Consider the following 16,529-nt stretch of genomic DNA (forward strand, 5'->3'; position numbering starts at 1 on the left):
ATAAGCCATTCAGAGGTTCTTAATATAGTCCCCACACGCTACTTTTTAATTACTAAAGAAGACACCCTTAGAATGAGGAACTCTGTCATGTATTAACTTAATGTTACTAAAATGGGACAGGCTGCCATCGTATGCTTTCTGATGTGACACAATGAGAAGTTTATGCCTCATCAATATAATATTATTTTCAAAGTATCTAAATCCAAACATTAATTAACATGACAAACAACTAAAAGGTCTAAAGGGAACTACATGTGAAGCACAACCCCTAGAAGAAAACGTAAAAATGCAACCAAGAAAGACATCTTGAGATGACCAAGGAACTACAGAGAAGATACAGGTAATAATATCACATTAACACTCAATCAAGAGGAGATAATGTGACTACAGTGGTACACAGAATGCCCCTGCTCTCCAGAGATGCACGCTACAGAGGAAAGAAAGATGCATGCTACAAAAGAGATGAAGACTACAAGAGAGAGAGGACATACTGCAAAGAGAATACACACTATAAAGGAGATGAACTATAGAGAGAGAGATGTGCACTAAAATCTTCAGGTAGATAACATAACATCTGCAACTTACTTTCAAAAAGTGCACAGACGCCGGGCCGTGGTGGCGCAGGCCTTTAATCCCAGCACTCGGAGCAAGGCAGGCGGACTCTGTGAGTCAGAAAGTCGCAAAGCAATAGAGAAACCTGTCAAAAAAAAAAAAAAAAAAAAAAAAAAAAATGCACAGAATAACTACAGAAAGGCATGGGTGCCTAGGTGTGAGCTGACAGAGCTAAAGCAAAGGCAACAGACTGCAAGTAGAACAGACTAAACATTCCCAGTACCACCCTTTCACCTCTTCTGCAAGTCTGACAGCTGCCAAAACAACAGGCTGGAAAACACAGGTTCCTGGGCTGGGGTGCAGCTTAGGCATCACAGTGCTCACCTCACCCACATAAAGTCCCGATTCTAGCCCCACATCATACACACCAGGCATGATAGCACAGCCTATATTTCCAGGACTTATGGGATGGAGGCAGGTCATCCTTGGCTACACAGCAAGTTCAAGGACAGCCTAGGCTACATGAGACTTTGTCTTAACAACAACAACAAAAAATCCTAATTCTGTTACTTTTAAAATCTTTTCGGGCTGGAGAGATGGCTCAGAGGTTAAGAGCACCGACTGCATTTCCAGAGATCCTGAGTTCAATTCCCAGCAACCACATGGTGGCTCATAACCATCTATAATGAGATCTGATGCCCTCTTCTGGCTATTATCCATAACAAATAAATATTAAAAAAAAAAAAAAAGTAACTCTTAGAATTAAAGATCAATACTGAAAGAAGGAGGTTAATAAAAATGTCATAAATTGTGTTCAAACTAAGGGTAGATGCTGGAGAACTTAACTCTTAAAAAAAAATCTTTTCAGCAGAGTGATAGTGGCAAACACCTTTAACCTCAGCACTCAGGAGGCAAAGGCAGGTGGAGCTCTGAGTTCAGGCCAGCCTGGGGAAAAGAAAAAAAAATCAATTCTCGTTTTCTGATCTATTCTTCATTGAAAATTACTTCTAAAATAAGCTTTTATTTTGTTTTGTTTTTGAGAGAGGGTTTCACTATGTAGATCTGGCTTGCCTAGAACTCTCTCTGTAGACCAGGAGACCAGGCTGGCTGAAAACTCAGAGATCTGCTGGCCTCTGCCTCCTGAGTGCTGGGACTGTATTGCTTTTTTGAGACATGGTCTCACTATGTAGACTTGGTTTGCCTGGAACTCACTATGTAGATCGGGCTAGCCTTAAGCTCATAGATATCCACCTGCATCTACATCCCAAGTACTAAGATTAAAGTTGTGCATACCATGCATCAGCAAATGAACTTGCAAAAATGATCAAAATACGACGTGCATTACTGTATGTCATTCTATGTGTACAAACAGATATATATCGCTGTACATTTTACTTGTTAGAAATAAGTACCCAATTCCAACAGATATAAATATATAAATTATTCAAAACACATTAAAAAAGACATAGAAATCACTTGTGCATCAATGTGTGCTTTGTGTTTTTCCTTTTTCCTGAAACAGTCTCACAGTGTAGTTCAGATTAGCCTCAAACCCTCAATCCTCCTGCCTCAGCCTCCGAAGAACTGAGACTATTGCCCTGTCACAGCTGGCTAATGTATACTTTTACTTAAGCCCTTCTTTCAATAAATTTGCATGTGCCCATGCATGTGCATACATGTGGAAGTCAGAGGACAGTCTCAGATGTCAGTCCTGGCCTTCCGGTTTGAGAGAGGGTCTCTTGTTCACTGCTCCATATGCCAGGCTAGCTGACCCTGAGCTTCTGGCAACTCTTCTGCTTCCCATATCCTAGTAGGGGGACACTAAGATTACACATTTGCATGCACTGCTGTGTCTGGCTTTCAGGTGGATTCAGGGCTCTGAATTCAGATCATCAGGCTTACTTGGTGTGATGTATGAATAAAAATGGCCCACCGCCGCAGGGCGGTGGTGGCACACACCTTTAACCCAGCACTTGGGAGGCAGAGGCAGGCGGATCTTTGTGAGTTCGAGGCAGCCTGGGCTACAGAGTGAGTTCCAGGAAAGGCGCAAAGCTACACAGAGAAACCCTGTCTCGAAAAACAACAACAACAAAAATGGCCCACCTAGGCCCACAGGGAGTGGCACTATTAGAAGGTGTGACCTTGTTAGAGTAGGTGTGCCCATGTTGGAGGAAGTGTGTCACTGTGGAAGCAGGTTTTAAGGTCTTACAAGCTCAAGTCTGGCCAGTGTGGCACACAGTCTCCTTCTGCTGCCTGCAGATCCAGATGTAGAACTCTCAGCTACCTCTCTAGTACCATGTCTGCCTGCATGCCACCATGCTTCCCACCATGACTAAACCCCTAAACTGTAAGCCAGCCCCAATTAAATGTTTTCCTTTGTAAGAGTTGCCATGGTCATGGTGTTCCTCACAGCAATAGAAACCCTAAGACACTTGGCAAGTGCTTTACCCATTAAGCTATCTCCCCAGCCCTTCAAAAAATTTTAAATTAGCCAGGCGGCGGTGGCAAATGCCTTTAATCCCAGCATTCAGGAGGCAGAGCCAGGTGGATCTCTGTGAGTTCGAGGCCAGCCTAGTCCACAGAGTGAGATCCAGGGCAGGTACCAAAACAACACAGAGAAACCTTGTCTTGGAAAAAAAAATAATAATAAATTTATTTTCACTATAACAAATTTAATTCATTTCATAGAACACTTTAACATAATATGGCACAAGTTAAATCCAATTCCAAGATCATAAATCAGGTATTGTTGGGGAATATTATTTTAAGGTGTGTTACCTTTGCTTATGTTGCATTTGTTTAACTCTGTGAAGCTGTGTTACTGTGCCTGTCCAAAACATCTGATGGTCTAACAAAGAACTGAATGGCCAATGGCAAAGCAGGAGAAAGGACAGGTAGGGCTAGCAGGCAGAGTATTTATAGAAGGAGAAAACTGGGAGAAAGGATCTAGTAGCCAGAGGAGGAGGACTCCATGGGCCAGCCAGCCTCTCATCTACACAGCAAGCCACAGAGTAAGAGTAGGATTTACAGAAGTAAGAGAACGGGAAATGCCCAGAGGCAAAAGGTAGACAGGATAAGTTAAGAAAAGCTGGCAAGAAATAAGCTAAGCTAAGGCCAGGCATTCATAAGTAAGAATAAGCTTCTGTGTGTGATTTATTTGGGGAGCTGGGCCCCCCAAAAGAGCCAAGAAACAACAACAAGGTATAATTGTTTACTCTAAGCTTAAGAGTAGAAACCAAGGGCTGGAGGGATGCCTCAGAGGTTTAAAAGCACTGGCTGTTCTTCCAGAGGTCCTGAGTTCCATTCCCAGCAACCACATGGTGGCTCTCAACCACCTATAATGAGATCCGGCATCCTCTTCTGGAGTGCAGGCATACATGCAGGCAGAACATTGTATACATAATAAATAAACCTTAAATAAAAAAAATTAAGGAAAAGAAGAGTGAAAGCCAATCCTCTAAGCAATCTTACCTTAATAGGCATACCGGTACAGTGTAACCCAAAGGGAAACAGACAACTTTTTCCTTTTAATCTCTGGTATCCAACTGCAAACTACAGGAAGAGAATCAAATTTAAATTATAAATATAAATGGTAGATGTACATAAAATGCTAACTTTTGACGGCACTAATTTCCCTCTGCCCAGCTTTAGAACAGACACTTTATCACTGCAAAATTCTTCTCCACTATCTTTTCTTGTTGTTTTTCACCAACACAGAAATTCTGAACATAAAGATGTCCAGAGCCCTGAACAAATATGCACATGGCATGGAAACAAAAGTATAAAAATTACACTATAAAAATTATTCTTTAAAATAAAGAATTTGAATTCCCTTAAAAGGAAATAAATTTTACGCATGCAATTTTATACAAACTGATATTTATTATAGACCCCCCCATCCCACCTTAGAAAACACAAGAGCATTACCTCACACTTGGATAAGGAAAACGTGTGTCCCAAATGAAGGCGTCCATTCATGTATGGATATGGGAAGGTGACAAAGTATTTGTCCTTGCTGCAAAATAATCATGTGAAAAAGAAAGTACGGAAAAGAAAATGTTAAATTTCTTTCACAATAAACAATGGGACAGAAAGGATGCCTGGTCATGCAAGTACTGTTCAAAGTCTAGTGTTTTAAGGAGCTGGAGAGATGACTGTGTTAAGAGCACTTGCTCCTAGAATAAGAGGACCCACATGACAGCTCACAATCATCTGCAACTGTTCCAAAGGCTCAAATGTCTTCTTCTGAACTGTGCAGGCACAGCACTCATTAGTATACTTACATGCAGGCAAAATAACTCATACGCATGATACAAAAATAAAATCTTTTTAAAAAAAAAATAAAGTCTAGCTATTAAAAGGTAGCAAGTTTGGGGTGGACTTGCCTTTAATCTATCACTCAGGAGCCAAAAGCAGGTGGATCACACAGCATGTGCAGTGGAGAGACTTCCTTTTTTTTTTTTTTTTTTTTTTTTTTTGTTTTCGAGACAGGGTTTCTCTGTGTAGCTTTGCGCCTTTCCTGGGTAGCCGAGGCTGGCCTCGAACTCACAGAGATCCACCTGCCTCTGCCTCCCGAGTGCTGGGATTAAAGGCGTGCGCCACGACCGCCCGGCAGAGACTTCCTAAATATCACTGAATAGCATGTACCTTGGAGAGATTTCCTAAATATCACAGAGCATGTGCAGTGGAGAGACTTCCTAAATATCACAGAGCATGTGCAGTGGAGAGATTTTCTAATATCACACAGCACGTGCAGTGGAGCACCTTATTAAAAGCTATTTCATTTCTCAGACGATCTTCCATTTTCATAAGAAGTATTTGTAACATGTATTTATATCACACAGCATAAATGGCACATTTGTAAGTGTTAATTTTTCAGCTAGGATGGAAGGCAGAGGAGACAGGGAGATCTCTGTGAATTCAAGGTCACTCTGGTCTACATAGTGAGTTCAAGGCCAGCCAGGGCTACATAGTGAGACCCTGTCTCAATAAATAAAACATTCATTTTATTACGCCGTGTAACATAACTGAGCACTTACAAATGCACCCTCCAAGTTATAACTCAGTGATGCCAAGCATGTGTGCTCTCTACTCCCGACAAGGGAAAACCAATAACTTCCACCTGGCTTTGTCAGTCTCTTCCTTTTCCATAGTTTACAAATAGTGTGGCTCACTTGTGAATTTTTTTAAAGCACAGTATATTTCACAAAGACTTTTGCAATTTGATCTTCACAATATTAATAAACTTCTTCAACAAACTACATATCTCAACCGGTCATTCTTTTACTGAGCCAAGCATTATTGTGATTCATATTTTATTAAATTTATTTAATGTGGACTAAAAATTCTAAAAACAAACTACAGAAGCAACAAACCGTAGTTTAAGGCGTAACAATAGATACTGTATGCCAGCAATTTCTCTTTCAATTTAAATATATCATACTACATACATCCCACTAGAGTATAGCTAAGTAGTAAGGTAAGACGATAGAATTTTAGAATTAGTAAGCCCTATAAACAGCCTACAGTCACACCTTAAGTTCATCTGCTCTTAAAAACCTGGTTAATTGCCTGGTTAATACTTGGAAGGGTAGAGCAAGGAGTAGTCCTACATGCCTTTAATCCTAGCCCTTGGAAGGTGAAGGCAGGGTGAGTTAGAAGCCAGCCTGGTCTACATAATGAGTTCTAGGACAGCCACAGCTACATAATAGAGAGACCCTTCTTAAAAAAATAAAAAAATAAAAAAATAAAAAAAAAACACTTGAAGGACAGAGGTTTAAAAGACTCACACCCTGTGAATTCTTATCAACTTTGAGAAGTTTGCTTAGCCTCTCTGTATGTTTCACCATCTATAAAATGTAGCTTAGTAAGAAAGAAAGAAAGAAAGAGAGAAGAGAAGAGAGAGAGAGGGAGGGAGGAGGAGGGAGGAGGGAGGAGGAGGAAGGAAGGAAGGAAGGAAGGAAGGAAGGAAGGAAGGAAGGAAGGAAGGAAGAAAATTTGTTTACCAGATTGGGGATAGCTTAGTTAGTTGATTGCTTGCCCAGAACACACAAAGTGCTGGGTCTGAGCCCCAACACCACATAGATCAAGCATGGTAGCACATGCCTATAACCCTAGCACTTAAGAGGTAGAGGCAGAGGATCAATTCCGGTCATTCTCTGCTACATGGCAAGTTTGAGGCTAGCTTGGGATAGTATGAAACCTTGTCTCAAAAAGCAAAAACAAGCATTCAATTTAAAGGTTATTAAGAAGCCAAGCAAGGGACTGGAGATGCTCAGTGGTTAAGAACATCTGCTGCTCTTCCATCAAACCAGAGTTTAGTTCACACACCTACACAGCAGCTCACAACTGTCTGTAATTCCAGTCCTAAGGGGCCTGATACCCTCTTCGGAGCTTTGTATGCACCGGGTGCCCACACGGTGCACAGACACACATGCAGGCAAAACACCCATAAAACACCATTTAAAAAAATAATAATAATAAATAAACATAATAAAAAATTCTTACAATTCAATGAGAATATTGAATAATATTCCTAGAATAATATTCCTAGCACACAGTAAGTTCACAGTTAGCCACCACCACACATATTTTTTCTTTTGTTTTTGTGTAGGCCAGGCTGGCCTGGAACTCAAGGATCTACCTGTCTCTGCCTCCCAAGTGTTAGGATTAAAGGTGTACACCACCGTGCCCTACTTGAACAAGGTCAACATATCCAAACTAAGGGTTTCACACTAATTTAACATTTTTGGTTTTTTGAGACAGGGTTTCTCTATGTAGTCCTGGCTGTCCTGGAATTCACTCTGTAGATCAAGTTGGCCTCAAACTTGGGGATTCACCTGCCCTGGCCTCCTGAGTGCTAGGATTAGAGGCATGGCCACTGTGTCCAGCTATTGCAGCATTCTTTGTGAGGACAATTACTTTGCTTTTGTTTTTCCTCCAGTAATCACTGTCTACAATTTGCCTCAAAATTATTATCTTAGGGGCTAGAGAGATGGCTCAGCTGTTAAAGGCTAGGCTCACAACCAAAAATATAAGAGTTCGGTTCCCAGCCCCCACAGCTGTCTCTCTAGCCAACAAAAAAAAAGGAAAAAAAAAAAAATGTTATCTTAGTATCAAAGCAATACAGTATTTATGAAATAAAATCAACAAAAACAGTACCCTTCAAAATTTTATTCTATATTGGAGTAATATCAGTAAGAATTTCCCAAAGAAAAAAACTTTCCTTTTATTAGTCAGTAAATACAAAACTTCAAAATACTCTCCTTTATCAAAATGTGAAAAAAAAAATAGTTTTAAAAAATCTGTATGGCTGGAAAGACAGCTCAGTGACAAAGGCTCTAGGTCAATCCTCCGGACCCATGCGGTGGCCATCAATTGATTCCTGTAAGTTGTCCTCTGAATTCCACACAAGTATCATGACACACTTGCAAATACATACAAAAAAAAATTTTTTTTTAAAATCTTAATATGAACAAAATCTAAGAATTCCGTAGGAAGCATCTATCTGACTTGAATACATGGTGGAACTCAGCTCCTTCAGTCCACTGTGTATTACACACACTTTCTTACATTCCTCTTCCTGGGGCAGCTGAACGTGAGGATCTCACCAACTCACCTGGTCTGTTTCTGCTTCTCCAAATGAGATGCATTGAGTTCAAACACTTTCTCGGCTTCCCATTTCTGCTGGACTTCTTTCTCAATCTTCTTCAAGAAGTCGACTTTGGCTGTTCCTTTTCTTTCCTATTAAATACAAAAGGACACAGAATGGCTTGCTTTAAGAAATAAGAGCCAGGGACACTACTGCATGCCATAATCTCAGCATCTAGGAGGTGGAAGTAAGAGCATCAAGATTCAAGTTCACCCTCAGCCACATAGCAAGTATGAAGCCAGCCTGGGCTACATGAGACCCTGGGTGAAAAACCAAGAGGAAAAAAAAAAAGTCAAGCTCACAAAGAACTGAGCTGTTCACTGACAGATCAAATCCCTCATGCCTACCTCAAAATATAAATGAACAAGATTAAAAGTTAGTTATTGAACCCAACAGTAATGCCACAGGCCTTTAATCTGAGCACTCAAGAGGCAGAAGCAGGCGGATCTCTGTGAGTTCCAGGACAGCCAGGGCTACACAGAAAAACCCTGTCTCAAAAAACCAAAATCATAATAATATACCTGAACTCACAATAACAAACTAGAAGAAAGGAGTGAGACTGCTGTCACTATAAAGGAGCTATATTTGAGGAAATAGATATTTCACCCGATCACAACATATGCATGCATTGAAACATATGGTAGGTACCTCATTAATACATATAATTTCTATGAATCAAGTAAAAAAAGTTTTTTTTGTAAAAAAAAAAAAAGTTTTAATTGAAGAAAACAAAAAAAGAAAGAAAGAAAAGAAAAAAAGAAAGGCAAGAAATAGCATTGAAATTGATTCAAATCGTGTTTAGTATCTCCAAACACTTCCGTATCCTCAACCCCCAGAACATATCATATTGCCCAAGATCCTTGGATTGCTTGAATCACCCAGGCCTCTGCCTGATGACTTAACTCACATCATTTGACAGGGTCTGACCTAGAGGATGTTTGTCTAATACATAAACAGATGAAGAAAGTTCTGCTCATACAGAAAAAGAAAATTGAACTTATTAGCTACCTACTTCAAATCAATATATAAATTTTTTTTTTTTTTTTTTTTTTAAGATTTATTTATTTACTATGTATACAGAGGAGGGTGCCAGATCTCATTACAGATGGTAGTGAGCCACCATGTGGTTGCTGGGAATTGAACTCAGGACCTCTGGAAGAGCAGTCAGTGCTCTTAACCTCTGAGCCATCTCTCCAGCCCCCAATATATAAAATTTTTGAAATCTCTTTTTTAAAAATGATACAAACTGGATATGGTGGCACATACTTGTAATCCCAGCACTCATTAGGAGGCTGAGGCAGGATGATCACCTTGAGTTTGAGGCCTGCCTTAGCTACATGGTATGTTCCAGGACAGCTAGGGTTACAAAGAGAGACATTATCTCAGACAGACAGACAGACAGAGAGAGCATAGATGTAGGTAGATGACAGAATAGTAGAAATGGAGAGTATAGATAGATGACGGGTAGACAGACACAGACAGAGCAATAGATAGATAAAATTAGACACTACAATGAAATACTCTCAACATACTGCTCCTATTTCACATGAATACTTACAAAAGTGAAGGCAATCCGACACAAAAAACATAAATTTGCTTTAAAAGCTAATATTTTGTATGTTATTTTTGGTAACTGGCTTGTGCAATTCTTGAGCACAAATTGTGTAGATGACAGAGTCATGTCACAGTATCAGAAGACTGGAGATGCCTGAGACTCTCATTTACTCCAATTACCACTTTCCCTTGTTCTTCTGCCCATATCCTGGCTCCACCACTGCCTAAATACAGCACCAGAAACACAACAGTTCTCTCCTGGTTTTCAGTCTAACAGTTCGGTACCCTCTTGATGCGCCAGTCTATTTTCGGCCCAACAGTCTTTTGTAAACTGCAAGGTGTACTATGAATCAAAGTATATTACTTTTTACTTACAGATATTTAACCTTGCACGATCAGAAACACACACATCAACAAAATAAAACAGAGAAATTAGTTCCTGCCTCTTTTCTTGGGGTTTTTTTTTCCTAGCTGGCTGTCTAACACTACTTCTCCCATAACGATGGATATGAATAGCCATGGAGATGATCACTTCAAAAGATATTACTATAACTAACTATAAATAGTCCTTTCAAGGTGGGTATGCAACATAATGGTAGGCCACTGGCCTAGCTTGTGCAAGGCACTGGGCTCAATTTCAAGTAACACTTCCAAAAAAAGGGAGGAGGAGGAGGAAAGAAAAAACATGATCTTCTGAAGAGCACAGATGAGTTACTTTTAAACCAGACAGGATATTGCACTGCTGAAATCCAACCCCCTTAGAGAAGGAGGCAGGAAGACTCAGAGTTAAAGCTACCCAGTGAGTTTCAGGGCCACCTGGGCTACATAAGACTATGGTTAAAAAAAAAAAAAATTCTAGCTCCAAAAATTCTTCAACTTTAGAGGGACCTTCTACTGATAATGGATTGATTCCCCTTTTCACCAATCCTTAGCCGGCCAGCCCACCCAGTGCCATCTTTCCACTGCCTCTCTGTGTCCACTTGTGCAATCGCTTCTGGTTCCAGTTACTCTTCCTCACCATGCCTACCTGGAAATAACCTTCCCAGTCATCTCTGCTCCTCCACCTCGGTAGGTGAACGTGGCAGGAGGAAAAACCGCCTGTTCCCAGAGGCCTCAAGGAATACCTCTCATTTCTGAAAGTCAGTCGCTCCCTCCTGCTAAGCTATTGAGGCCATCCCCTCCCCAGTACCAGAGATTGAATTCAGGGTCTTGATCATGCTAGGTAAGAACTGAGCTATCTCGCCAGCCCTTTTCACTTTTCATTTTGAGACAGCTTTGCTAAGTTATTCGGGTTGGCTTTGAACTCATTCTATAGTCCACGCAAGCCTTTAATTTTCAATCCTCCTGTCTCGGTCTCCAAAATAGCTGCGATTACTAGACCTGTGCCACCGGGTCCAGCTGCTTAATTTTAAATTAAAGTACATTTAAAAATCAGTGCCCTCGGAGACCTTAAACACATTCACAGTGAGGTGCCCGATGCTGGTTGTTGAAACGTTTACATACTCTTCTCTACCCCTATTTTAATTTGAAGCACGATGAAATTCCGTATTCGGAATCCAAGTAGTCCGTGTCCAGTGAAGACACCGGCTCAACTAGCGAGGAAAGCAAATGATTCTCCAGGAAATCCGTGCCTCAAGCGAGGGAAAGACGGCTTTCAGGAAAGGAGGTTTCCCTTCCCGACGACGGGCAGCATGTGGAGAGCCCAGAATACCCAAACAGCCGGGTTCCAGGGCCCGAACCTGGGGACGCTCTTCCCGCCCAAACTCACCGCCATGGTGCCGCCCAAATGACTCAAGATCCAGCACAGTGGTCCCGGTGATACCCTCAGAGAGGTGGCTCCAACTTTTCCCTCCCACTCGGGGAAGCCTAGCCTCCCAGGACACTAGAGCACACACTCCACACTTGCTGAGGCAATCTCACAGCTCAGAGACTACAACCGGGGGCGTCTCGCGGACAGCAGGGAGTTGTAGTTCCCAGACCATGAGTACTGAGAGCCAACTGGCATCTGTGAACTACAATTCCCAGAAGACAACGGGATGCCGGAAGTTGGTCGTAGCCATAGGCCCACTCCCAGGTGACACCGGCAGTGACGTCACCCGCACGTTGAACTACAAGATCCGTGATGCAGTTCAAGATGATGGACAGACGCAAGTGAGTACTAAAGGAGGTGGAGTTAGGAACGTGAACCTTCTCACCCCGTAGAGCTGTCTGTCTGTCAGGATGCCAGCATGCGGAATTGATTGCTATTCAGTGAGTGAGGTGCTAATTATGGCTTGCCACTATGCACAGGTATATATTACTACCAGTGGCGTTCAACAGCTCAGCATGTAGACATTTAATGGCATTTATCAAACAATCTGCACCTTTAGGAGAGAGATCAAAACCCCACCTGTTCGCTGAAGCTTGGCTCAGACCACGCCCAAGCCACATTTCAAGTACTCATCCGTCTATGGCTACCAAATTGGTTGGTGTATATATGCTAAAATATTTCCATCGGCACGAAAATATTCTATTGAACAGACCTGATAATAGATGGCTTTTACTCTCTAGTGCTCAGATTTGTTCATGCATTTATCCATTAATCCAGTAAACACTAAGCGTCTGCAGAGCTCTTTAAGAGAGGTGAACAACTCAAACGTGTGCTACCAACAGTACTAAGGATTTTTTTTTCACAAGTAGTTGGAGGTAAAATTTAATGATGGTGTAATACATGCCTGGAGTATAATATGAGCGCAATAAAAAAAATTGTTGGATGAAAGAAAGAAGGAACCTTAGGCTATAAAGAAGAAAGCTCCGGCTTTCCTAAATAAGGGCTGCACACACAAATACACTCCCTCGCTTTCCACACCTTCTTGTAACTAGTAACAATTTAGAAATCACTTTTTTTTGTTGTTATTTGTTGTTTTGTTTTGTTTTGTTTTGTTTTCAAGACAGGGTCTCACTGTATAGCCCCGGCTGTCCTGGAACTCACTCGGTAGACCAGCCTCTGCCTCCCCATGCCTCTGTGATTAAAGGCATGCACCACCACTGCCAGGCTAGAAATCTGTTCTTAACACTCCACGTCTGGGTTAAATGTCTCTTATATATTCCCTGAAGTGCTTCGTTTTCTCTCTCCCTTAAAAAAGAAAAAGAAAAAACATCTAACTAAATTTAACTGCCTGTTTATCGCCAGACTTCAAGCTTCGTGATATTAGGACTACACCTAGCAATATGTGGCACATGATAGGTGCTTTATAATAATTTTGAATGAGTGAGAGAATCTCATACTCCACAGCTTTTATAGCTGGTTGTACTTTCCTGTTACAATTGTGACCTAACCTGTACCATTTGTCATCACAAATCACACTGGCAATTGAAATCTTTCATGTAGCAAATACTTACTAAGCACTTCGAGTGAACCTGACATAGAACTAGAATCGAGCAGAGAACAAAACAGACATAGTTGCTGTCTTGTGGGGAGTATCCTTTATTTTTTTGAAACAGGATTTTACTATGTAGTCCTGGCTCTCCTGGAGCTCAGTATATAGACCAGGCTGGCCTCAGACTCAGAGACCATCCTGCTTCTGTGCTGGAATTAAAGGTGTTCCCCACAACCATGAGACTTTGGGGGCACGGGTATGAAGAGCATTTGCTATGCTTGCAGAGCCCCAGGAGCCAGTTCCCAGCACTTACATGATTGCTCACAACTACCTGTAACTCCAGTTCCAGGGGATCTAACACCCTCTTCTGGTCCCTGAGGGCACCAGGCATGCACATGGTACACAGACATATATACAGACAAACACCTATACATATCAAATTTTTAAAAATTAAAGAAAATTAAAATGTTAGTGAGGGGTACTCTGACTTTTTGATTGGGAAGTACTGATTAGACCATGTGGCCTACCCTCTATCAGTAAATGTAATTAGGAAGATAGCACTGTGGGTAAGAGCTCCAGCTATAAATCCAACAGATCAATGTCATCATTTCCCGAGTGATCTCAGGGAATTCCACAAACTGCTCTTTAAAGATAATAATAGCATGTACCTCATCAGATTGCTATGAAGATGAAAGGGGTGATGTGTGTATGGACCCTGTTTCTGTGTACACGTGTGTCTGTAAACATTTTTAAATGTTAGCTATGTATGGCATTAGGAAAATGAATCTAAAAACATTAGCCCGATTTAATGGGAAAAAGCTTTACCTGTGCTCCTGAGAATCTCTCCCCCTGCTTAATTGAGCTTATGATCCCATAATTGTGTGGCACGCCTTTTCTGATTGCCAAATCATATAATGCTCATACTTCAAAACTCAGAATAGAACTCAGTTTCTCTCTCTTTTTCCTACCTAAACTTGCCCCATCGCTTAGGTCATTCAATTTAGTACATTTTCTAAAGTAGGATTCATAAGGCTATACTTAATTTTGACTTGTCTTTGAGTCCTTCCGTGTTATTTTTTTATGCCTATTTACCTAACTTCTCTATTTTGAAATGACAAGGGATTGTGAGGAAAAGATTGTAGGCATTTTTTAAAATTTATTTATTTATTTATTTATTTATTTATTTATTTATTTTGGTTTTTCGAGACAGGGTTTCTCTGTGTAGCTTTGCGCCTTTCCTGGAACTCACTTTGTAGACCAGGCTGGCCTCGAACTCACAGAGATCCGCCTGTCTCTGCCTCCCGGGTGCTGGGATTCAAGGCGTGCGCCACCACTGTCCATCAATTGTAGGCGTTTTTCAGGATAGCTGCCCAGGCACATGATACTCAATGAGTATTTCATGGTTAGACAGATTTTTGTTGTTGTTGTTGTTTTGTTTGTTTTTTTTTTGTTGTTTTTTTTTTGTTTTTCGAGACAGGGTAGTTTTGGTGCCTGTCCTGGATCTCGCTCTGTAGTCTAGGCTGGCTGGGATTAAAGGCGTGTGCCACTGCTGCCCATGGAGACAGCTTTAATTTTTAATTGGTGTTCTCTTAGATTCATTTTCTACCTTTACCTTTACACTTCTTCAATTTTTTTTTTTTTTTTTTACACTGGCTTCACTAGGCAACCCAGGCCGGCTTCCAGATCACCTCGCAGCCAAGGCTTGCCAAGAAGGCATGATTCTACAGCTTCCACCTCCCAAGGGCTAGGATCACAGGTGTGCATCATCACACACAGCTGAACATTTTTTTCCCTCATGATCTAAGCTATAAGAAGAAAAATAAAGAGAAGGAAGAATAATCCTTTTAGGACTTACAAGCTTAGTTGATGACAACATTATTCTGTATGCAACTTCCAACACAGTTCATGAGTCAGCTGAGGTTGGGGGTGTGTACAGTGGTTACTTTTATGGGCTTTGGAATCAGGTGCCAAGGTCTGCATTGAGGTTTGTCTATCTCTGTGACTTTAGGCAAGTTCCTTCAACCTAGGACCTCTGAGTACTCAATATAAAATGTAGATAATGATCAGACTTACTTCCTTAGGTTGCTGAAAGGATATGAGCTTGTGCCATACAGGGGACATATTTACCAGTGTCTGGTACACAGTTAAATGCTCAAGAAATATGGAGGAGGCAAGCAAGCAAGAACAATAAATACGGAAAGCCAGTGCCATCACTTACAGGAAACTCGAGACCTGATTGCCACAATCTGGGGACAGTCATTAAGTTAATGGAGACTGTGTCTTATTTTAGACAAATGCAACCGAATTAGGGAAATTATCGTTCTCAGGTACAAAAATGGCTGAAAATCTTGCCTGCATTTCTTTTAAAGCAGTGATACCTGTAACTCCACCAGTCACTTATCTAGACACCACCGGTCACTGATGCAATGATTCCAGACTCAGCATCCGCAAGGTGAGGCTGCCATCTTAAACATTCCACAGAGCACTGAGAGCTGTGTCATGGGCTTATAAGGGCAATGTGACACCTGAGTCACTACACACTGCTTTTGAGCCAGATGTGGTGGTCCAGCAGGCCTGTCATCTAGTAGGAAAGGCACGGGCAGGAAATGGAGAGTTCCAGGCCAGTCTCAGCTGCAATGCTAAGACGCAGTGGTAAAACAAAGAAGTGTCAGTGCCTGGTGACATAGGTTTATAATCTCAAGTACTCAGAAAGCCAAGGAAGGAGAATCGCAAATCCAAGGCCTGCCTGGCCTACACATCAAGTTCAGAACAGTCTAGGCAACATCGTAAGAACTTGACTTAAAATTTAAAGTTTTGAAATGGCGTCAGATGTATTTCATGAGCGGTGAGTCCCTAGTTTTATCTCTAAGACAGAGAAGAAAGAAAAAAAAAAAAAAAAAAAAAAAAAACCACCTCTTGCCACCTAACAAATTACCCTAACCCCTGGTGGTAACAAACCATTCATTATCTCCCAGAGTTCCTATGGGTCGGGAATTTGTACACCTTGCTAGTTTGAGTGTTTTCATGAATACACAGTCAGGTGGTGATGAGAAACACAGTAGGAGCAGGAGAGCAGTGGGTTTGTTGTTGTTTGGTTTATTTTTTAGACAGAATCTTGGTATATAGCTCAGGCTAGCCCAGAACTTTCATTCCTCCTCCCTCAACCTCTAGAGTGCCAGGAACAGGCATTTGCCACCACGGCCCTGCCCTACAAGCCATTCTTTAAACCTATTTTTCCCCCATTCCAGGCCAGTTTCTCAGGCCAAACACGTTGGTGTCAATCTTGACTCATATATGTCTTTTATACCCAAATTAATCTGTCATCGAAACAAATTGACTTTATCTTTAAAGTACACCCAGAGTCCAACTGCTCACCATTCACCTAGTCTAAACTTGCGTTCTCTCCTCTTGGG

The 16,529-nt window shown here is 41.3% G+C and overlaps 1 protein-coding gene across 1 annotated transcript in view; it reads right to left on the minus strand.

Moving 5' to 3' along the window:
• Positions 1-11,712, minus strand: part of Lars1 (leucyl-tRNA synthetase 1) — a 58,573-nt gene extending 46,861 nt beyond the window's left edge. Inside the window, exons 1-4 of the mRNA XM_028881712.2 lie at positions 11,526-11,712; positions 8,171-8,295; positions 4,480-4,567; positions 4,024-4,104 (exon numbers count right to left, since the gene is read on the minus strand). Coding sequence (XP_028737545.1) covers positions 4,024-4,104; positions 4,480-4,567; positions 8,171-8,295; positions 11,526-11,531 — 300 coding nt within the window. The 5' untranslated portion in view covers positions 11,532-11,712. The remainder of the gene's footprint in view (positions 1-4,023; positions 4,105-4,479; positions 4,568-8,170; positions 8,296-11,525) is intronic.
• Between the last annotated feature and the right edge of the window lie 4,817 nt (positions 11,713-16,529).

Source organism: Peromyscus leucopus, chromosome 19, assembly GCF_004664715.2.
Source record: "Peromyscus leucopus breed LL Stock chromosome 19, UCI_PerLeu_2.1, whole genome shotgun sequence".
Lineage (NCBI taxonomy): Eukaryota > Metazoa > Chordata > Mammalia > Rodentia > Cricetidae > Peromyscus > Peromyscus leucopus.